This window comes from Macaca fascicularis, chromosome 14 (assembly GCF_037993035.2).
Source record: "Macaca fascicularis isolate 582-1 chromosome 14, T2T-MFA8v1.1".
NCBI lineage: Eukaryota > Metazoa > Chordata > Mammalia > Primates > Cercopithecidae > Macaca > Macaca fascicularis.
Genome location: NC_088388.1, coordinates 116,157,753 through 116,181,560, shown reverse-complemented (window position 1 = coordinate 116,181,560; position 23,808 = coordinate 116,157,753). Strand labels below are relative to the sequence as shown.

At 49.1% G+C, this 23,808-nt stretch overlaps 2 protein-coding genes across 2 annotated transcripts in view; one reads left to right on the top strand and one right to left on the bottom strand.

Annotated features, from left to right (window-relative positions):
* CEP164 (centrosomal protein 164) overlaps nucleotides 1-5,913 on the bottom strand; it is a 98,313-nt gene extending 92,400 nt beyond the window's left edge. The window contains exon 1 of the mRNA XM_015435759.3: nucleotides 5,726-5,913. The gene's annotated coding sequence lies outside the window, so the exon portion shown is untranslated. The remainder of the gene's footprint in view (nucleotides 1-5,725) is intronic.
* Nucleotides 5,914-6,037: 124 nt separating this feature from the next.
* BACE1 (beta-secretase 1) overlaps nucleotides 6,038-23,808 on the top strand; it is a 31,186-nt gene continuing 13,415 nt past the window's right edge. The window contains exon 1 of the mRNA XM_005579748.4: nucleotides 6,038-6,762. Coding sequence (XP_005579805.1) covers nucleotides 6,502-6,762 — 261 coding nt within the window. The 5' untranslated portion in view covers nucleotides 6,038-6,501. The remainder of the gene's footprint in view (nucleotides 6,763-23,808) is intronic.

Here is a 23,808-nt window from a genome sequence, read left to right as displayed (position 1 = left end):
GCATAAAGTGGGCCAGGTGCAGTGGCTCAGGCCTATAATCCCAGCATTTGGGAGGTCGAGGCGGGAGGATCACAAGGTCAGGAGATGGAGACCATCCTGGCTAACATGGTGAAACGCTGTCTCCATTAAAAATACAAAAAATTAGCCAGGCGTGGTGTTACACACCTGTAGTCCTAGCTACTTGGGAGGCTGAGGCCGGAGAATCCCTTGAACCTGGGAGGTGGAGGTTGCAGTGAGCCAAGATCATGCCACGGCACGACAACCTGGGCAACAGAGTGACACTCCACCTCAAAATAAATAAATAAATAAATAAAGTGGTGGTCATGCTAAATATCCTGATTTGATCATTATGCAACATATATATGTATCAAAACATCAGATGTACTCCATAAACATGTACAATTACAAGGTCAATCAGAAAACAGTAACAGCCAAGAGCAGTGACTCACATCTGTAATCCCAACACTTTGAAAGGCGGTGGCAGGAAGATCCTTTGAGGCCTGGAGTTCAAGACCAGCCTGGGCAATACAATGAGACCCAGCCTCTTAAAAAAAAAAAAAAAATTTACCCAGGCTTGGTGGCATGTACCTGTAGTCTCATCTACAGAGGCTGATGTGGAAGGGTCACTTGAGCGCAGGAGGTCAAGGCTGTAGTGAGCCATGATCATGCCACTGCACTCCAGCCTGAGTGACAGAGCAAGACCCCATCTCTAAATATAAATAAATAAACAAGCATTTTAATTCTGGAAAAAAAATAACTTTTTATTCTCTTTTTTATACTGTTTATTTGAACTATACAGAAAACTACTCACATGATAAAAAAGGAAAACACTTGATAATCCTACCAATTATTTAAGGATATAAAGACATAAAATGTTCCCTCTATACTTTTAATCTACTTTATTTGAAACCGTAAACCACCCTCTCATCTCCTTTCTCTACTTTATTTTTCCCTACCACATATCACCATCCAAGATACTATAATTTTACTTCTTTACTGTCTGTCTTCCTGCATTAGAGTGTAAGCTCCATGAGGACAGGGATTTTACATATCATTGTATCCTCGGTGCCTAAAATAGTGCTTAGCATGTAGTAGGCACTCAATGTACATTTACTGAATGAATGAATGAGCAAACTAAGGAAGAAATTAAACCCTACACTTCAAAGGAAACCACTGTTGACATTGTGGGTGCCAGCTTCCAGATTTTTTTATGCTTATGCAGATGTAAATGTATATACATACATATTTATACATATATGCACAAGCGCATTCTTTTTAATTTTTGCAGAAATCAGATCATAATGTTATTGTTCCAACATGTGCTTTTTTTTTTTTTTTTTTTTTGGATAACATAGTCTCAGTCTGTCACCCAGGCTGGGGTGCAGTGCTGCAATCTTGGCTCACAGCAACCTCTGCCTCCCAGGTTCAAACAATTCTCTGCCTCAGCCTCCCGAGTAACTGGGATTCCAGGCATCCGCCACCACGCCCAGCTAATTTTTGTATTTTTAGTAGAGACAGGGTTTCACCATCTTGACCAGGCTGGCCTTGAACTCCTGATTCACCTGCCTCGGCCTCCCAAAGTGCTGGGATTACAGGTGTAAGCCACCATGTCAGGCCCCTGACATGTGCTTTCTTTAGTTGTCATAAACAGGCCAGGTGCAGTGGCTCACACCTGTAATCCCAGCACTTTGGGAGGCTGAGGCGGGTGGATCACAGGGTCAGGAGTTCGAGACCAGTCTGGCCAACATGGTGAAACCCCGTCTCTACTAAAAATACAAAAATTAGCCAGGCTGGCCAACATGGCAAAACCTCATCCCTAATAAAAACACAAAAATTAGCCGGACATGGTGGCACACGCCTGTAATCCCAGCTACTTGGGAGGCTGAGGCAGAGAATTGAACCTGGGAGGCGGAGGTTGCAGTGAGCCGACATCGTGCCACTGCATTTCAGCCTGGAAGGCCAGTTCATAAGAAGTTATCCCTGCCGGGCGCGGTGGCTCACGCCTGTAATCCCAGCACTTTGGGAGGCCGAGGCGGGCGGATCACGAGGTCAAGGAGATCGAGACCATCCTGGCTAACACTGTGAAACCCCGTCTCTACTAAAAAAAAAAAAAAAAAAAAATGTACAAAAAAAACGCAGCCGGGCGTGGTGGCAGGCGCCTGTAGTCCCAGCTACTCAGGAGGCGGAGGCAGGAGAATGGCGTGAACCTGGGAGGCAGAGCTTGCAGTGAGCCAAGATCGCGCCACTGCACTCCAGCCTGGGCGACAGAGCCAGACTCTGTCTCAAAAAAAAAAAAAAAAAAGAAGTTATCCCATTGTTTTTAATGGTTACTTAGGATTTCATTGAACAAATGTCTTGTTGCCTATTTAAATATTTTTTCTTTTTTTTTTTTTTTTTTTTGAGACCTATTCTCACTCTGTCACCCAGACTGGAGGGCAGTGGTGCAATCTCGGCTCACTGCAACCTCTGCCTCCTGGGTTCAAGCGATTCTCCTGCTTCAGCCTCCCAAGTAGCTGGGCACCCACCCCCGTGCCTGGCTAATTGTTTTGTATTTTTAGTAGAGACAGGATTTCACCATGTTGGCCAGGCTGGTCTCAAACTCCTGACCTCAGGTTTGAGGTCCACCCACCTTAGCCTTCCAAAGTGCTGGGATTACAGGCATGAGCCAGCACACCTGGCCATTTTTTTGTATTTTTATTAGAGACTGGGTTTCACTATGTTGGCCAGGCTGGTCTCGACCTCTTGACCTCAAGTGATCCACCCACCTTAGCCTCCCAAAGTGCTAGGATTACAGGCATGAGCCACCACACCTGGCCTGATGATTATTTTTGGTTTTGCTTAAAGAGATGGGGCCTTGCTCTGTCTCCAGGCTGGTCTTGAACTCCAGGGCACAAGTGATCCTCCCACCTCAAACTCCCAAGTGGATTGGATTACAGGCATGAACCACCACACCCAGCTTTGTTTGTTTTGAATCCAAGGTTTTGCTATAGTACACACTGCTGAAATATTGTTGTTTTTTGTTGGAAAGGGTCCTATAAATGACATTGCCCAAATAATTTGCATTTTTAACGTATTAATAGGCATTGCAAATTACTCTCCAAAAATGGAATAATTTACAGTCCAAACAATACTGTCATCAATACCAAATGTTACCAATCTGAGAGGAGAACGAAAGGAAGAAAGAAAAAGGAACAAAGAATCTACTGTTTTACATTGCGTTCTTTCAACTATTAACGAAGTTAAACCTTTTTCATGTTTACCATCCATTTGAATTTCTTCTAGGAATTACCTGTTCACATTCTTTGTTCATTTTTCTTTTTCTTTTCTTTTTTGTTTTTTGTTGTTTTTCCTCACTCTTTTCCCTTACCCTTTGTTCATTTTTCTATCAGGTTGTTTTGGATTTATATTGATTTGTAGAAGCTCTTTGCACATTATAAACATTAGCCCTTTGTCTCTATTGTGTGGTAAATGTTGTTTCTTTATCTGTGACTAATCTTTTAACTTTGTAAATGTCACTTTTCTCAGTAGTTACAACAATAATAATACTAATAGCTGACCTTTATTGAGCACTTACAATATGCTGGACACCATTCTAAATGTTTTACATGGATTGTCTCATCGAATTCTTACCTTTTGAGGATTGAACTATTAATATCATTATCTCCATTTTACAAATGATAAAATCAAGTCTCAAAAAGGGGCCAGGCAAGGTGGCTCACGCCTGTAATCTCATCACCTTGGGAGGCTGAGGCGGGCAGATAACTTGAGGTCAGGAGTTCGAGACCAGCCTGGCTAACATGGTAAATTCCCGTCTCTACTAAAAATACAAAAGTTAGCCGGGCGTGCTGGCACGAGCCCATAGTCCCAGCTACTTGGGAGGCTGAGGCAGGAGAATCGCTTGAGGAGGCAGAGGTTTCAGTGAGCCGAGATCATGCTACTGCACTCCAGCCTGGGTGACAGAGGGAGACTCTGTCTCAAAAAAAAAAAAAAAAAAAAAATTAGCCAGGCATGGTGGTGGGCACTTGTAATCCCAGCTACTCAGGAGGCTGAGGCACAAGAATTGCTTGAACCCAGGAGGAGGAGGTTGCAGTGAGCTGAGATCAAGCCACTGCACTCCAGCCTGGGTGACAAGGCGAGACTGTTTCAAAAAAAAGACTCAAAAAGGTTAAGTAACCAGGGTGGGCTCTCCCAGTTACTAATTGAACCAGAACACTGGTAGTATTGGAATACTTCTGATTCTACAGAAGTTTTAAATATTTAAGTCATCAAACCCATCCAGTTTTCAGGTTTCTTTATCTTCTGGGGTTTGTTAGGGAGGTTTTCTTCAATATAAGATGATGGAAATATTCTATTTTTCCTGCAGTTTTATTTTAATGTTAAATTCTTTAATCTATCTGGAGTTTATTTTCAGATGAATGAAATTGGGATTTGGTTTTTTCTCCTTCCAAATGGGCTGCCAGACATCCCAACAACAGTTTTTGAATAATGCATCCATTTTCCTCTGATATGAATGCCATTTCTATCATATCTACAATTCTCATGCATACATTTCTCTATTTTTATTTTGATTTTTTTAAATTTGTGTCTAATCACCTTATTGGTTAGGATTTTGTATCCATATCATATAATCTGCAACTAACGATTCCTTTGCTATCCAACATATATAACACTTTTTCCATTTTCTTGTCTTTTGAGTCAATCAGACTGTTCTGAACTGTGTAGGGTAAGAGTAATGATCTTTCCTTTCCAAAGCCTGCCTTTAAAGGGAGTAACTTAGCCTTTTATTACTACTATTTTTTGTTTGTTTGTTTGTTTGTTATCTTGTTTAAAAAGCTTCCTGGCTGGGTACAGTGGTCCATGCCTATAATCCCAGCACTTTGGGAGGCCAAGGTGGGTGGATCGCTTGAGGCCACAAGTTCGAGACCAGCCTGGCCAACATGGTGAAATCACATCTCTACTAAAAATACAAAAATTAGCTGGGTGTGGTGGCGCACGCCTGTAATCCCAGCTACTCAGAGGCTGAGGCATGAGAATTGCTTGAACCCAGGAGGCGGAGGTTGCAGAGTTGAGACCATGGCACTGCACTCCAGCCTGGGTGACAGAGCAAGACTCCCTTTCAAAAGAAAAAAGAAAATTCCCTTTCATTTAAAAAAAAAATTAAATCAGAGTAACTGCTGAATTTTATCAATGGCTTTCCACATTTGATAAACAATATATTGTTAAAACCATACCGGCTTTTCTTCTTTAAGCCATTCGAACTCTAACGCTTTTGGTTCAAGGCTTTAAGCTCTCACCAGTTAATATAGAGATACTTTTTGGAGTGTTAACACTTTAAAGCTATCAACAGCCATTTCTCCTCAGTCTGGCTGATGGTGCAGAAAATCAGAGGGGTCATAAGGATTCAAGGCAAGTAGAGTCTCAAAGGCACAAACAGGTTCAGATGGGAGAAGACCCGCTGGCTCTTACCTGCCCGCAGATCGCAGGCGCAGGTGAAAATAGACAACTGCACTTTCCCCTTTTGGACCCTGCTCCGGTAGTTTGCAACCTGGAAAAACTCTTCCATCCCCTTTCATCCTGCTCCCTCAATCTCTGCTTATGAAAATCCTACCCATTTTTAAACGCTCAAATTAAATACCTCCTTCTCCCACTGAGTCTTCTCAGATCCCCTAGATGTCCCTCCAAATCCCTACTCCTTAATGCCACATCGTATAGTATGAAACCCCACCTTGGCAGGAATCACTTAACGGTCCCGTGTAGAATCACCGTTTATTTCTCTCTGTATCCCCAGCGCCTGGCAGTGTGCCTGGCGTGCAGTGGGTGCTCCCTCCATGCTGAACGAAAGACTGACAGACGGGAGGTGTGCCCCCCTCCATCCGTCTGGCCCTTCCCGCCAGGGCCCTGCAGGGCGGACTCCACCTCGGCAGAGGGCATCCCAGACCCCTCTCCAGCCCCGGAAGCCGGATTGTCAGCCATGGGAAGACTACACTTCCCAGCGATCCCAGGGAAAAGCGAAAACCCTTTGGCTTTGACAGCCGCCGCCACAAGTCTTTCCGCCTCCCCAGCCCGCCCGGGAGCTGCGAGCCGCGAGCTGGATTATGGTGGCCTGAGCAGCCAACGCAGCCGCAGGAGCCCGGAGCGCTTGCCCCTGCCCGCGCCGCCGCCCGCCGGGGGGACCGGGGAAGCCGCCGCCGGCCCGCCATGCCCGCCCCTCCCAGCCCCGCCGGGAGCCCGCGCCCGCTGCCGTGGCTGGCCGCCGCCGTGCAGATGTAGCGGGCTCCGGATCCCAGCCTCTCCCCTGCTCCCGTGCTCTGCGGATCTCCCCTGACCGCTCTCCACGGCCCGGACCCGGGGGCTGGCCCAGGGCCCTGCAGGCTCTGGCGTCCTGATGCCCCCAAGCTCCCTCTCCTGAGAAGCCACCAGCACCACCCAGACTTGGGGGCAGGCGCCAGGGACAGACGTGGGCCAGTGCGAGCCCAGAGGGCCCGAAGGCTGGGGCCCACCATGGCCCAAGCCCTGCCCTGGCTCCTGCTGTGGATGGGCGCGGGAGTGCTGCCTGCCCACGGCACCCAGCACGGCATCCGGCTGCCCCTGCGCAGCGGCCTGGGGGGAGCCCCCGTGGGGCTGCGGCTGCCCCGGGAGACCGACGAAGAGCCCGAGGAGCCCGGCCGGAGGGGCAGCTTTGTGGAGATGGTGGACAACCTGAGGGGCAAGTCGGGGCAGGGCTACTACGTGGAGATGACCGTGGGCAGCCCCCCGCAGACGGTAAGGTGGTCAGGCCAGCCCTTAGCCCTCCGCCTGCATGAGCAGAGGGGAGACAGGCCGGGGATGCCTCAGGCTGGCCCCTGCTCAAATGGGCTGGTGGGGACAGCAGGAGGGACCCCTCCCCAGCCATTCCCCGGGGTCACGTGGTTGTTGGCAGAAGTGTTCCCAAGCTCCCCTTTCCCTTCTCTTCTCCCCTGACTGCCTAGTTCCCCTTGCTCCTCATCTGACACATACGCCCTCCGGAAGGATTTGGGGCAAGAGAGACACATCAGCTGGGGACCCTGACCTGGAGGAAGGGTCCGCCACAGGGGCACTATAACAGGTGTCAGCCCCCTCTGACAGTGGCCCAGTCCGAGTCTCCCAAATCCCACCACTCTGGAGGTTGGCCACCCAACCTTGTCCCCTCCTCTGATTCCCACCATTGTTCCCAGCACCTCCAGGACCAAGGAATCCTGGCAGCAGTTGAATCAGCCCCTTGCTCCCACCATCTGGGCTGCCACTGGGACGGCAAACTGAGGTTGCCCAGGCCCCCCGATTGCACTCAGCCCGGAAGCCCTGGACAGGCTCCTGCCGTCCGTCCCCTCCTCCTCCCCTTTTCCCTCTCGCGGGCTACACTCCAGCCCCTCCCCCATCCCACACCCCCCCAGGCCAGAGGGGAACTGAACTGAGCCTGGGGAAAGGACAAATGGTAGGAAAGGAGCCAGAGTTCCCTTTTAAGAGTGAGACTCCTTTCATGGCGGGGGAGAGGGGAGTTGTAGAGAAAACACCGTGTGCCCTCCCCATCCTTCCTGACAATCTCCAAAGTACCTTCAAGGTAGCTGGTGGAGGTGGCACCCTCTGCACCTCTGTGGGTGAGCAGCCCTCCATGTGGGGTGCTGTGGTTGACCTCTGTGTGCATCTGACGCCTCTGTGGGAGAGTCCGGGCCTGGGCAACCCTGTGGTTCTGTGTATGCTGGTGCGTGTCACCTTGAATCTGATCCTGCACATCTCTGTGAGCCACCTCCGGATCTGTGTCCTTGGGAGGGTCTGTGAAGGTGGGAGTGTGTTTGAGGTGGGTAGAGGGGACAGCCACACTTTCCTGAACTTCTCAGACAGCTGGAACTGGGAGAAACACAAACCCCCACCTCCCAATTACTTTACAGAAGCCAGCCTTCCCTAGGTGTATGCTCCCCAGCCCTACCTCTCAGCTAGTCAAAAGCCTGGTCTTCCCCACTTTCTCATCCTCTTTCCTGTGCACCATAACTTCCCCAGAAGTAGTCTCCAGTGGGAGGTTGAGGGGGCAGGACAGAGGCCAAATCCAGGCCCTGAGCAAACAGATTGCTAGATGGTATCGTCAGGGAGCAGCGGGTGTGCAGAGACCTGGGACCTACTCCTGTTTCTGCTACTGATGTGCTTTGCAAACTGTGCATGGACCTCTTCTCAGGAGAGGGAGCTTGGGGAACTGTGCATGATGCAGGACCGAGCTGCAGAACCCACAAGAGCTTTGAGGTCAGACGGTCCATGAATCCCAGCTCTACCACCCACAGCTTTTCCTCTTCTCAGCTGTGTGGCCTTGGGCAAATTGCATAACCTCTCTGAAACTACTGTCATGTCTTTAAAATGAGTAGAAAATGAGATCTCCTTTACAAGGTAATTGTGAGGATTAAGTTGTGAGGGTTAATTGTTCTAGGTGCTTTCACCCAGAACAATGCACCTGCATACAAAACTGACCTCCAACAAATATGAAGTCACTTTATCCTTGTCTGGCCTGTTCTGCCTCTTCTATGCTATGTAATGAGGCATAAAAACTTGGATGTCCTGGGCCTCCATGTTTTACATGTATAACACTGGGGTATCCTGTAATCCCAGCACTTTGGGAGGGCGAGGCAGGCAGATCACCTGAGGTCAGGAGTTCGAGACCAGCCTGACCAACATAGAGAAACCCTGTTTCTACTAAAAGTACAAAAACAATTAGCTGGGCGTGGTGGCATGTACCTGTAATCCCAGCTACTCAGGAGGCTGAGGCAGGAGAATCACTTGAACCCGGGAGGCAGAGGTTGCAGTGAGCCAAGATTGTGCCATTGCCCTCCAGCCTGGGCAACAAGAGCAAAACTCCATCTCAGAAAAAAACAAAAACAAAAACAGCCGGGCGCAGTGGCTCACGCTTGTAATGCCAGCACTTTGGGAGGCCGAGGTGGGCAGATCACCTGAGGTCGGGAGTTCGAGACCAGCCTGATCATCATGGAGAAACCCCGTCTCTACTAGAAGTACAAAATTAGCCAGGCATAGTGGCACATGCCTGTAATCCCAGCTACTCAGGAGGCAGAGGCAGGAGAATAGCTTGAACCCAGGAGGCAGAGGCTGCAGTGAGCCAAAATCATGCCGTTGGACTCTAGCCTGGGCCACAAGAGCGAAACTCTGTCTAAAAAAAACAAAAACAAACAAACAAAAAAAAAAACTGGGGTATCCATTACTGTACTTCCCTGATCCCCTGAAATAATGCATACATCCTGCGGCCCAGTACTTAGCAGAGAGTAATTGCTCAATAAATGTCAGTTCCTTCCTCACTCCTTTCTAGAAGAGAAAAGTGGGCTTAAAGTTCAACACCAGTCCAGGAAGCTAGTGCCAGGGAGCCCACAACTAAAGCAACTGTGTGGCTTGCACTATGGTTTCTAACTAAGCCTGCGTCAGCCGGTCTCTGCTCTCTGGTGGCTTGGACTCTCTCCCCATCTGTCTGCAAGAAGGACGCCCTTTCTTCCTACCTGGCGCAGCTGTTGTAAGTGCCAAATGAGAACTTGGATGGCATTGTATTCTGAACAAGTACAAGTGAAATTTGGGGAGCACTTTCTCTGTGCTAGGCAATTAATTGCTGGTGCTTGGGGGCTGACCCACAAACAGACAAGAAGACAAGTTTTCTGCCCACATAGAGTGGAAGTGAAAGGGCGGAAGTGACAAGTACAAGGTCATCCATGCAGATATACTCAAAGCGAGGTCTGCAAACCCTCATTGGAGTCAGCTAAAAATGTAAATTCCCTGGCCCCATCCCAGACCTCTAGAGACAGTCTCTCTGAGAATGGGGCCCCGCAGTTTGTGCCTCAAATTTGAGAACCATTTATGGCCGGACGCGGTGGCTCACGCCCGTAATCCCAGCACTTCGGGAGGCTGAGGCGGATGGATCACGAGGTCAGGAGTTCGAGACCAGCCTGGCTAATATGGTGAAACCCTGTCTCTACTAAAAATACAAAAATTAGCTGGGTGTGGTGGCACATGCCTGTAGTCCCAGCTACTCAGGGCACAGAGGCAGAAAAATCTCTTGAACCCAGGAGGCAGAGGTTGCAGTGAGCCAAGATCACGCCACTGCACTCCAGCCTGGGTGACAGAGCGAGACTCCATCTCAAAAAAATAAATAAATAAAAACAAAAAGAGTAGGACTGAAAGACACAGGCACAGGGGGCCCTCACAACAGTCCAGGTGTGAGGCCTTCTATGACAAGGAGGGCATTAGGCTGTGATAAGATGGAAAGAGAAAGGAAGGGTAGGATGCAGAGAACGTGCCAGGGCAGGTGGGGAGGATTTGGTGACATTGGTGTGAAGGGAAAGGAAGAAGGCATCAACAATGGTTTTAAGATTCTGATCTGGGGTGAACTGGAGGATAACAAGACTGTGGGAATAGGAAAGGTGGCAGGAGGGGATGGCTTATAGTACTTGTATACAAATTTATTTGTTTGTTTATTAATTATAGGGTCTCACTCTTGCCCAGGCTGGAGTGCAGGGGCACAATCATAGCTCCTGGGCTCAAGTGATCCTCCTGCCTCAGGCTCCTGAGTAACTGGGGCTACAGGCACATGCCACCAGGCCCAGCTGATTTTTTTCAAATTGTCTCACTATGTTGCCCAGGCTGGTCTCCAACTTCTGGACTCAAGTGATACTTCCACCTTAACCTCCTATTAGTTTGTCCCTTACAGCAATTCCTGCAATATATAAAAAGACAGCTTCGGTGAGCTATGATTGCACCACTGCAATCTCCTGCATGTCAGAGGGTGAAAGAGACCCTGTCTCTAGAAAAGAAAAAAAAAAAAGGTCTTTATCACTCACAGTGTCTAGCAGAAGAAACGGGGTTGAAAGGTTAAACCACTGGCCAGGTAGAAGGCCAGTAAGTTAAGACCTGTTTCGTCCTTGTTCTTCCTACTGTGCCATTTGTCTTGGGGAAGAAGTTTATCACAAGCATCCCTCTTCCATTCTCCTATTACACCTGGTGATACCTCCATTACTACACTTGTAACATATTACAACTGTTTTTGTGTTTGTTTCTCTCATAAAACTTCAAGCTCTGGCCAGGCGCAGTGGCTCATGCCTGTAATCCCAGCACTTTGGGAGGCTGAGGCAGGAGGATCATCTGAGGCCAGGAGTTCAAGACCAGCCTGACCAATATGGTGAAACCCTGTCTCTACTAAAAATACAAAAATTAGCCGGGCATGGTGGCAGGTGCTTGTAATCCCAGCTGCTCGGGAGGCTGAGACAGGAGAATTGCTTGAACCTGGGAGGCAGAGGCTGCAGTGAGCCGAGATCATGCCACTGCACTCCAGAGCGAGACTCTGTCTCAAACAAACAAACAAAACTTCAAGCTCTTAAGGACAGTGTCTTTTACATTTTATTTATTTATTTTGCAGTTATCCTTTCTTTGCGTTATAATAATCTATAACAATGCCAAGCTCAGAACATACACCTAAAAAACATTGAGTGAATGAATACATGAGCTGCAAGCCTCTAAACAGAACTGTTGAAGGGCAGTTGTAAATGCAGAACTGTAGCTCTTGGAGAAAGTATTTTTATTCTTTTAAATGAAAGGGCTGGGTGCAGCGGTTCACACCTGTAATCCCAGCACTAAGGTGAGGCTGAGGCGGGCAGATCACCTGAGGTTGGGAATTTGAGACCAGCCTGGCCAACATGGTGAAACCCCATCTCTACTAAAAATACAAAAATTAGCCGGGTGTGGTGGCACGTGCCTGTAAACTCAGCTACTCAAGAGGCTGAGGCAGAAGAATCGCTTGAGCCCGGGAGGCAGAGGTTGCAGTGAGCCGAGATCGCGCCACTGCACTCTAGCCTGGGTGACAGAGTGAGACCCTGTCTCTAAATAAATAAATAAAAGGATGTTATCTCATTTTGATATTACGGGCATCACTGACCAAACACAGGATAATGTAACTGTTAGGAGTGAAATTTGGTGATAGTCAATTCAGTGTAACAGATATTTATTGAGTACCTACTGTGTGTAGAAGAGAAAAATCATGCCATAGTCTTAGCCCTTGGACAGCTCACAATCTGATGTGAGACATAGACATAATACCTAAATATTACACACGACCAAATGCATTTGGTACAAATAGTGGAACAGTGGGTCTTGGAAGTGCACAGAGAGAAGCAGCTACTTCTGACGTGGTATTAGGGACCCCTTGCTGGAAAAGGAGGTTTTTGTTTTGTTTTGTTTGTGTGTGTGTGTGTGGTTTTTTTGTTTGTTTTTTTTGTTTTGTTTTTTTTTTGAGAGGGAGTCTTGCTCTGTCACCCAGGGATCCACCCGCCTCGGCCTCCCAAAATGCTGGGATTACAGGCATAAGCCACCGCACCAGGCCAAAAAGGAGGTATTTGAATAAGACCTCGAAAGAGGAGAAAGCTTTGCAATATGGAGAGTGGTGAGGAGGAGCGCTTCATGAAGAAAAGCGTGAACGATGGTGAGAAGCCAGAAGGCATGGTGGGGATGCGGGGCTGACAGGACTTTGGGTTTTATTCTGCAAACAGTAAGGAATCATTGTAGGTATACGAGAAGAGGGATGATATCGTCTATTTCAGTTCTAGGAAAACAGCTTCAGTATGCAGGATGACTTGGAGAGTCTAGCATCATGACTCTAGACATGGAAACAAGGATCTCAGGATAGATGGGCCTGAAAGAGGGTGGTGGCAGTGAGGGTAGAGAGGAGGAATCAGTATTCATCCATCGTTTAACCAGTTATTCTGTGCACTTGATAAGATGTATGGGGTGAGAGAGAGGGAAGAGGAGATGATGGCTTTATTTAACCTCTCTGACTTTTTGTCAGGGAACAAAGCAACAGGGGCAAGCTTTTGAAGCACAATATAGTTTTTTTGTTTGTTCGTTTTGAGACGGAGTTTCGCTCTGTCGCCCAGGCTGGAGTGCAGTGGCGTAATCTCAGCTCACTGCAACATCTGCTTCCTAGGTTCCAATGATTCTCCTGCCTCAGCTTCCCAAATAGCTGGGATTACAGGTGTGTGCCACCACACCCAGCTAATTTTTTTTGTATTTTTAGTAGAGACAGGGGTTTCACCACATTGGCCAGACTGGTTTCAAACTCCTGACCTCAAGTGATCCGCCCGCCTCAGCCTCCCAAAGTCCTAGGATTACAGGTATGAGCCACTGCACCCGGCCAGGAAGCACAATATAGTTTACCAAAGTTTATGTTTATTATTCTCCTTTAATTATAAGGGATAAGTATTAGCTTACCCATTTTGGGGATGAGGAAACTGAGGCCCAGAGAGACTAAGTGTCTCGTCCAAAGTGATTCTGTTAAGAACAGAGTCGGGGTTCAAATCTAGGTCCTTGGATTCTGAGTCCAAATACTGGGGCCTATCCTTCCTGTGTTCTACGATCTGGGACATGTTGGTTGCCTCTGAGAGGCTAGTGGGTCATCCTTGTGGAAGTGTTCAGCCACCAGCTGACAGTGGGAATCTGGAGAGAGGTTAGAACTGGGCAGGCAGACAGGACTCATCCACAGAGAGGCTGTGAAAGCCAAGTTAAAAAATAGTCTTGTTCATTGAGGGAACGGAGAGGGAAAGGAGAAAAATGATTAGGGAAAGAATATTAGGTGTAGACAAGGAAGCAAGAGAAAATGATCAGAGCAGTAGAAAACTACGAGGGCTCAGGGTCTCAGAAACCAAGAAGGCCCAGGTGGTTTTCCTTTTTTTCCTCTCCTCCCCCTATAATGGCTTCAAACTGTGCTTGGCAGGGTTCTGTAAAGGGACCTCAGTGGTGAAGGAGAAGGCTGGGAGCAGTCAACACTCTAGATCCCCACCCTTCCTGTCACCAAGCCATCCCCATCCCCCTGCCCCAAATCTCCTGAGCCTCCCAGGATAACTTTGCTTTTATTATTTTTATACAGTGGACTTCTGGGTTATATTTTTTAAAAAAGAGTTTTTATAATAAAAAGGTTGAAAACCATCGAGCTCAAAGAACCACCTTCCAAATCAGACAAAGCCAACAAGACCCCAGCTCCATTAGTTGCCTACCCCAGTCCCTGCAGCCACCACTGGCTTTCCTGGATTGGGCCTCAGGTTGCACACAAGCCCTTGCTGGAGCCCTCATCCTGTCACTCCACATTCTCCTCTACTCCCCAGACCAGTAAAGAAGAGTTTAGCTGGGAGTGAGGGGCATTGAGAAAGAGTGTGCTCTTTCTAAAAGCACTAAGGTGGAAGGTCAGGAACCCTATTTGGGCCTCTCCAATAAAGGGCTGGGCAGAAAATTCCAGTTGAAAATCCAGGAAGAGGCCAGGCACAGTGGCTCACACCTGTAATCCTAGCACTTTGGGAGGCCAAGGCAGGTGGATCACCTGAGGTTAGGAGTTCAAGACCAGCATGGCCAACGTGGTGAAACCCCGTCTCTACTAAAAATACAAAAATCAGCTGGGCATGGTGGCATGTGCCTGTAATCCCAGCTAATTAGGAGGCTGAGGCAGGAGAATCGCTTGAACCCAGGAGGCGGAGATTGCAGTGAGCTGAGATCGTGCCACTGCACTCCAGCCAGGGCGACAGGGGGAACCTCTGTCTCAAAAAAAGAAAATCCAGGAAGAGAAACACCTCCCAGGGAAGCCCCCATACCTGATGACTAACTTCTGTATCTCCTGGGAGCCTTCTCTTTCAGGTGCCTGGGCAGGGGAGAGTTCTGGGAAGGAGCCAGAACATTTTCTGAGTTCTGGAGCTGCCCTGAGATTATCCTGGCAGGATGCAACAGCACCTGAGTACATCCGTAGTACCGCAGCCTCGGGTACTGTAGCCAGGTGGTTCCCAAAATAGGAGAGCTGGGCTGTGCTGGGGAGACTTAAGAATCAGCAGTACTGGGGGGATTCTGACATGGGGGAGCTGGGACTCCTAGGTCATTTTCCTCAGAGCAAACTGGCCAAGCTCTGTCTCCTCCCATGCCAACTTATCCTCTGTCACCGCATCTCCCGAGCTGCTGTCACTCTGGGGCTACTCTCTCTGCTGCCCACTGTAGGCTAGGTGTCTTCTTGCTTGGTCTTTCAAGGTCAGTGAATCCCATCAGTCTTTTTTTTTTTTTTTTTTTTTTTTTTCTTGAGACAGGTTCTCTGTTGCCCAGGCTGGAGTGCAGTGCATGATCTCGGCTCCCTGCAACCTCCACCTCCTGGGTTCAAGCAATTCTCCAGCATCGGCCTGCCAAGTAGCTAGAACTACAGGCGCACGCCACCACGCCTGGCTAATTTATATATATATATAAATATAAAATATATATATATATATATATTTTTTTTTTTGGTAGAGACGGGGTTTCACTATGTGGCCAGAATAGTCTCAAACTCCTGACCTCAAGTGATCCGCCCATCTCAGCCTCCCAAAGTGCTGGTACTACAGGCGTGAGCCATTGTGCCTGGCCCCACCACTTATTCTTTTCCAAGGCCTGTGGAGGTTTTGACAGGTAGGACAAGGAGTGAGTTCCAGCATCTCCCAATGACTTGAACAAACAAGCCCATGTGCTGAGCATGACACAGGTGCCATGGGGGGAGATGCCAGAGGCCAGCTTCATTTTCAACTGAGGACAGAGCAAGAGAAGATTCAAGCCACTGTAACCTGTGGGTGGGACAAGGTTAAATAACAGGAAGGACTTACTGTCTGACAATGCAAAGCAGGTGGTGAATAGCTGCCGTGATACCTTGTGGAGCATGGGTTTTCCATGTGGGTTCCGCAGAGGCTAAAGGTGCTAAGAGATGCCTCAAGAGCCAGCACAGGCAGGGGATGGAAGCAGAGGAAATCAACCCTCCCCTTCAAACAGAACATCTCTGCCTTTTTCTCTCTTGTACACTAGGATCCTGCATACAATTGGAAAAGGGGGAAAGGATTCTGCTGCTTCATTTATTTTATTTTATTTTATTTTTTGAGATGGAGTCTCGCTCTGTCGCCCAGGCTGGCGTGCAGTGGCGCAATCTTGGCTCACTGTAAGCTCTGCCTCCCGGGTTCACGCCATTCTCCTGCCTCAGCCTCCCCAGTAGCTGGGACTACAGGTGCCCGCCACCACACCCGGATAATTATTTGTATTTTTTAGTGGAGACAGGGTTTCACCGCGTTAGCCAGGATGGTCTTGATCTCCTGACCTCGTGATCCGCCCACCTCGGCCTCCCAAAGTGCTGGGATTACAGGTGTGAGCCACCGCACCTGACTGATTTTGCTGCTTTAGAAAAAAAAAAAAGTTTGAAAACTACTGTCATAAATTTTTGGACCATTGACATCCCATTATTTTATTGGAGTAGGAGGCACTGATAAATATTAATTGAGCTGGCCGGGTGCAGTGGCTCACACCTGTAATCCCAGCACTTTGGGAAATTGAGGCAGGTAGATCACGAGGTCAGAAGATTGAGCCCATCCTGGCTAACATGGTGAAACCCCGTCTCTACTAAAAAAAAAAAATACAAAAAATTGGTCTGGCGTGGTGGCAGGTGCCTTTAGTCCCAGCTATTTGGGAGGCTGAGGCAGGAGAATGGTGTGAACCTGGGGGGCGGAGCTTGCAGTAAGCCGAGGTCGTGCCACTGCACTCCAGCCTGGGCGACAAAGCGAGATTCTGTCTCAAAAATAAAAATAAAAATAAAAATAAAAAGTTGAGCTGGGTTAGAGGCTGCGGAGAAATGAAGCATCCCATCCAAAGGGGGAAAGGTACACTAGATAAGGTTTGGGGTGACCCAGCCACATTGGGACTCCTTGAAAAACCAGCCAGAGGTGGAGTAAGTGGCACCAAGGAGCCTGCTTGCTCCCAGGTACCAATGGCCAGCTACTGCCAGGAGAGGCAAGTGGAAGGCAGAGGAACTAGCTGGGAAAAGGAGTCCATTTGCACAGGGTTGGCTGATTTGTTCAAGGTGGGAGGAACCTGGACAGGACCCAGTTGCTGGACTCTGAGGCAGTAGCTGTGTGCTCTGTTGGCCATAAGCCCCTCCCAGCTGCTGACTTTAGGCTTCTCTTGTCCTTCCTTGCCCCCTTTTCTCAGCCTTGGGTAAGTTCAGGTCTGGAAATCACTTAGGAAAAGCAGATGAAGCTGACTCACAAGGTTCTGGGACCAAGGAGCCCTGGAGTCACTATAACTGCTCTAAGAACCACAGTACCCTGGGTGAATATTCACCAACATGGTGAAACCCCATCTGTACTAAAAATGCAAAAATTAGCTGGGCGTAGTGGCGAACACCTGTAATCCCAGCTACTCAGGAGGCTGAGGCGGGAGAATCGCTTGAACCCGGGAGACGGAAGTTGCAGTGAGCCAAGATTGTGCCACTACACTCCAGCCTGGGTGACAGAGCGAGGTCCCATTAAAAAAAAAAAAAATAGCAAGAGTCTGTAAGGTCATGGGAATTAACTGCAGGGAATGAGACAGTTGCTGTCAATTAAAAAAAAATCACTATGGAGCATCTACTCAGGGCTAGGTAACAATTAGGTAATAAGCAATACAAACGCTCCCTGCCCTTGTGGAGTTCATAGTCTGTGGGACAGGCAGACATTAAATAAATGATTAAAAGTGTGAGTGGTAGACAAAGAAGCACAGGTGCTACTGAGGATCTGTAAGAGGAAGAATCTAATCTCATCTGGGTGTCAGGACAAGACCTTTGAGAGAAAGGATGTTTAAAGTGTGATGTGGGCCGGGCGCGGTGGCTCAAGCCTGGAATCCCAGCACTTTGGGAGGCCGAGGCGGGTGGATCACGAGGTCAGGAGATCGAGACCATCCTGGCTAACATGGTGAAACCCCGTCTCTACTAAAAATACAAAAAAAACTAGCCGGGCGTGGTGGCGGGCGCCTGTAGTCCCAGCTACTCGGAGGCTGAGGCGGGAGAATGGCGTGAACCCGGGAGGTAGAGCTTGCAGTGAGCCGAGATCGCGCCACTGCACTCCAGCCTGGGCGACAGAGCGAGACTCCGTCTCAAAAAAAAAAAAAAAAAAAAAAGTGTGATGTGAACATTAGAATAGGGAAAGAACATTGCAGACAAATATATGCAAAGATGCACAAGTGAGAGATCATCGTGCTTTAGGGAAACTTCACAAGAAGCCCGGTGAGGAAAGGGAACTGGCAAGAGATGTTCACGGGGTTGACCTATGGTTGGTGCCTTCAAGGTCAAGGACCCCAGGATTTAATTCAGATAGTTTGTGTCAGTTATGTGATGCTGGGTAACAGACTATTCCAAAATTTAGTAGCTCAAACAAGAGTCATTTTATTTTTCAGGATTCTGTGTGTTGGCTTGTGATTTTTCTACAAATCCTACCTGGGCTCACCCATGTGGCTGCATTCAGCTGGGGACTGGACTAATCCAGGCCTGTTGGGCCTCTGGCTCTGTGAAGTCTTTCATTCTGAAGGAGGCAAGACTGAGTTACTTCACATAGAATCTGAGGACAGCGTTCCAAGAGGGCAATCCCCAATGCACAAGTGCTTATCAAGCCTCTCCTTGCATCATTTGCTGATATCCCGTTGACCACAGCCAGTCACATGGCTAAGCCCAGAGTCACTGTCAGAGGGGATCCCGCAAGGGCATGTGTGGAGGGCAGGGTGGTTCATTAGTATAACAATCTACCACATACATCTTCTCCAAGCGGGAGAGATGGGAAGGGCAAGGAGATGAAACACCACATTTAAGCCTTGGTCAGAACCAATGGATTCTTATCCTAGCCTTGTGGCTTGTGTAAGATGGGTGAAGTTGCTTACTCACTCTAGGTCTCACTTTCCGCCTCTGTAAAATGGAAGGCCTCTAAGTCTCAACTTTAGCTGAAAGCCTTGTTATACAAGAATACAGGTGTCTTTCCTCTTTAACTGTGAGGCCCACACAGAAGAAAATAGACTTCCTATTGAATAGGAAGAACTGGAGCTAGAGCCCCCACTCCAGAGGCTTTTGCAAAAGTGCTATGACCTTGGGGTAGTACCAAGAAAGGGTGTGGATTCTTAATAACGAGAGATGGTTCAGAACTGGAAAGAGTCCCCATCTCTCCAGGCCACTAAACAGATGCCCCTTGAAGGCATTTTTCTTTTTTTTTGAGACGGAGTCTTGCTCTGTTGCCCAGGCTGGAGTGCAATGACACTATCTTGGCTCACTGCAACATCTGCCTCCCAGGTTCAAGCAATTCTCCTGCTTCAGCCTCCCGAGTAGCTGGGATTACAGGCGCGTGCCACTACGCCCGGCTAATTTTTGTATTTTAAGTAGAGACGGGGTTTCGCCATGTTGGACCAGGTTGGTCTCGAACACCTGACCTCAGGTGATCCACCCACCTCGACCTCCCAAAGTGCTGGGATTACAGGCATGAGCCACCGTGCCCGGCCCCCGGCATTTTTCATCCAGAAGAATCTGAGCTGTCACTGCTAGTGAGAGCTGAGGCCAAGACAGGTGGGATTTGGGGAACAAAGAGCTTACCCTAAACTTGCCAGCTCCATACCTGCCTCATCACCCAAGATCTATTTCTGAGAACTGCAGGGGAACACGCAGAGTGGAACCTGGGCAGGTGTGCCTTTCCCTGTGGGGCTTGTTAGCACTTCCCATGAAGCTGCCTTTCCTCTGAGGCCCCCAGGGGCACGTTTGTTTGTTAAATGATTGACACTGACCTAGTTCTGACCCCAGGCTGCAGCTCCCTGGGCATCTGACTCCTGGGTCTGCCTCACCCCAGGGGACAAAGATGATGGCTCCAGGATCACAGGCTGTGTAAATACAGGCAGGTGTCATGCCTGGGGCCAGGTGAGAGGAAGGCAGGTCTAAGCTAGAGCCACACCTATAACCTAAAACACCCATGGTTTGGGAGCCACTGAGAGATGCCTCCCGATCTCCCAACCCCCCAAAAAATGTTGATTAGCTCTTTCATCTTTTCTTTCCTTCAACCATTCATTCATTCAATAAATATTATTGCCAGGCACTGTGATACCTTAGTAGAATACTATGGACACCTTAGTAATTTTTTAAAAAATTCTATATGAGGGGAGATGAGATTCAGTGTGTAATTACAGAGTGACAAGTTCTATGGAAGCTTTTATTTTACTTTATTTTATTTTAAGATAGGGTCTCACTCTGTCACCCAGGCTGGAGTGCAATGGCTGATCTTGGCTCACTACAACCTCCACCTTCTGGGTTCAACTCATTCTCATGCTTCAGCCTCCCGAGTAGCTGGGATTACAGGTGCACGCCACCATGCCCGGCTCATTTGTGTTTTTAGTAAAGACACGGTTTCACCATGTTGGCCAGGCTGGTCTTGAATTCTTGACCTCAAATGATCTGCCCGCGTTGGCCTCCCAAATTGTTGGGATTACAGGCGTGAGCCACCGTGCCTGGCCTGGAAGCATTTAAGTAAGAAAATATAACCTGGTCTCTCTCCCTAAGGAAATCCCTTGAGCTCAGATGGCAAGATGTGTAGGGGATAAGTAGATAAACCTGCAAGTGGAGAGGAGGATGGCCCAGGCAGAGTGAAGCTGATACAACAACCTTTGCGAGAGGGACCATGGCTGGTGTGGGGAACTGAGATGAAGTCAGTGTGGCTGGCAGCAGAGCTTTACGGGTTTTTTGTTTTTTGTTTTGTTTTGTTTTGCTTTTGAGACAGAATCTTGCAATCTTGCTCTGTTGCCCACACGAGTGTAGTGGCACCACCTCACCTCACTGCAATCTCCACCTTCCAGGTTCAAACGATTCTCCTGCCTCAGCCTTCCAAGTCACTGGGATTACAGGTGCCTGCTACCATGCCTGGCTAGTTTTTGTATTTTTAGTAGAGATGGGGTTTTACCATGTTGCTCAGGCTGGTCTCGAACTCCTGACCTCAGGTGATCCAACTGCCTCAGCCTCCTAAAGTGCTGGGATTACAGGTGAGAGCCACCACACCTGCCCAGCTTTACGTTTTTAATAGCAAAGGAAAACTGTTTACATAGGAGGGTTAACAGTCAAATTTGACTTTGAATAGATTACTCTGGCTGCAGTGCAGAAAACAGATTGGAGAAGTCAAGAGTGGTTGTGCCAAAAGCAGCTGGGAAATTATTGTGATATTCCAGGGTGAGCTGATGACAGCTTGGCCTAGGGGCAGCAAAGGAAATTAGGAATGAATACATTCAAGAGACTTGTTAGGAGGCTTAATTGGACAGGACTTGTTGATGCACTGGATAGAGAGATGAAGAAGAGGAAGGTGTTAGGATACCTCTGATACTGCTTACTTACAGAACAGATGGGTGATGATGCCATCCAGTAGTATAAGGAACACTGGAAGGCAGCCACCAGATGGGCAGGACCACGTCGGGTCAGCTTAGGACATCCTGAGTTTGACCTTTTTTTTGAGATGGTCTTGTTCTGTCACCCAGGCTGGAGTGCAGCGGCACAATCGTGGTTCACTGCAACCTCCAACTCCTGGGCTCAAGCGATCCTTCCACCTCAGCCTCCCGAGTAGCAGGGACCACCACCATGCCTGGCTAATTAAAAAAAATTTTTTTAGACGTGGGTGCGTGTGTGTATGTGTTGGCGGGGGTGGGGGGGGGTCTCACTATGTTGCCCAGGCTGGTCTTGAACTCCTGGACTCAAGTGATCCCCTCGCCTTGGCCTCCCAAAGTGCTGGGATTACAGGTGTCAGCCCCTGCACCCAGCCCTTGAGGTATCGTTGAGGCACTTGGATGCGTGCATCGAGAGCTCAAAGGAGAGGAAAAAGCTGGAGTTAGGAGCTTAGATGTCACCAGGATCTAGGGGGAGATGGCTTAGTGGGAAAGGGTCGTTACAGAGGAAGAGGGCCAAAGCTCAAGCCTTGTGAAAGGAGCCTGCCAAGGAGACAGAGAACACAGGACCTGAGAAGATGAAGGCTGACTTGAAAAATACCTTCAGTGTTTGGTGACATGAAATCACCGGTGACTGTAGTAAGGGCTGTTTTATAGTGGAGGAATGGAGGCGAAACCCAGTTTTAGAATGGGTTGAGGAATGTGTGGGAGGTGAAGAAATGGAGACAGCCTGGCTAAGTGCTTTGGTTGTGAAGGGAGAGGAGAGAGGGGAGCTGGAGGCGGATGTGAGATTAAGGAAGTTTTTTGTTTTTGTTTTTTTAACGAAGAGATGAGCATCTGTAAATGTCAACAGGAAGAATTCAAATTTGGTGGAGATGGGGGCAGGGTGGGGTGGCTGTATCTATGTGAGGGAAAAGGGCTAAGGAAGAGGTGGGTGCCTGGGAAGGGAGGAGGGAATTGGCTCCCCAGCACAGGTGGCAGCTCATTTGAAGCCTGGGAGGAGCAGCCGCAGGCAGGTTGGTGTAGTTGGCTGTGAGAGATGAGGGCAGTCCCATCCCCTGGTCCTGTTCAGTGACTCCAGAGGGGAGCCCAGCTGCTGGGGTTCGGTGACTGCAGCCCCTCCGCCACTGCGTCTGCTCGGGCGGCCCTGAACTGCCCTGTTTCATAATGAGTGAGCAATGCCTCAGCCTTGCCTCGGGCTCCTGTCCCGTAAAAGCCCCCTGCATCCCCGCTTTGGAATGGAGCAGGAATGGGGAAAGGCTGCCTGGACTGGCCAGGGCTCGGATTAGAAGTGTTGAAGGACAGGACCAGAATTACTTTTCTCGGGCGGGAGCACACTGAAGAGGGCAGACAGCTCGACATTTGCTTGGGAGAGAAGCCCAACTGTTTATTCTGGGTTTTTTTGGTTGTTTTTTTTTTTTTTTTTTGGTGGAAGCTGGAGAGGGGAGGCAGAGAGCAGTGGGAACCTGAAATTGTGGTATTGGGGTGGGTGAGACGGATGGGAGTGGGGAGGCACGTGCCTTCCTGGGCTCAGCCTGGGCCCCTTTGAGGTTGAAGTGGGAAAGGCTGGGGCTAGAAGGACAGCAAGAGTGCCCAGGGCCTCTGGGCTCAGGTGGGAGTACTCTGCAGAGAGCTCCCTCCAGCCTCGCAGGAGAGGAAGGGGGAGGCAGGGAGGGGCAGGGACAGCAGGAGCCCCCAGGTCAAAGCTCCACTCCAGTGTAAAGCAGTAGCCATATTTGCCTAGAACTGGCCGGATGTTCCCTCCCTTGCACAGGCCACAAAGACTTGTTGTGGAGGAGATCCTCTTTCTTTGGGGTCCAGTGATAGCAGGGAGCCCTGTAAGATGAGGCCAGACCCCATGCTGGGAGCTGAGTCCTGGGAATGGGGAAGAGGGTTCCTGGGGAGAGGGTGGGTGAAGAAGCCTTTTTAATCATTAACCTGGTTGATTACATCTGACCTGCTGAGCCTCCCGGCTCTATTGATTTTCTCTGAAAGTGCAGCATCTGGAGCTGGTGGCTGCCCAGAGACCGGGGAGAGAGACCACGGGTAGAGAGAGGTAGGGGAAGAAGGGCAGGGAGGGGAGTGGAAACCAGGCCAGGAGTGGGGGGCTGGGAAGGAGGGAGGAGACAAGGTCTGAGGGCCGGGACATTGTCAGGGGAGTCTTTGGGGATGTGAGGAGGCCAGAAAGTCGAAGCAGGCACTGGGTGGGGCGGGGGGTGGGGGGCACAGCCAGCACAGCCACAGACGCACCACGGAGAGCAGGAAGGAGCCAGAGAGGATCTGGCAGAGGATGAAACTAAGTCCAGAGAAGCACAGTGATCTGCTCAAGGTGACAAGGTCAGAGCCTGCACCAAAACTGAGGTCAGTTGATTTCACTGGATTGAGGAGAGAAGATACAGACATGAAGGCCCCTGGGGCAAGGGAGAAGCTGAGGTGATGGAAAGTCGGCAAGAGACTAGATGCAATTTACAAATTACCATTTTTCTGAAGGTGGGGACTTTCCTTTTTTTGCGAGGATATAGTAGACATTTAAAAAATGGCTCTGGTCTGACTGAAGGTGGGGTCAGGCCTTCAAAG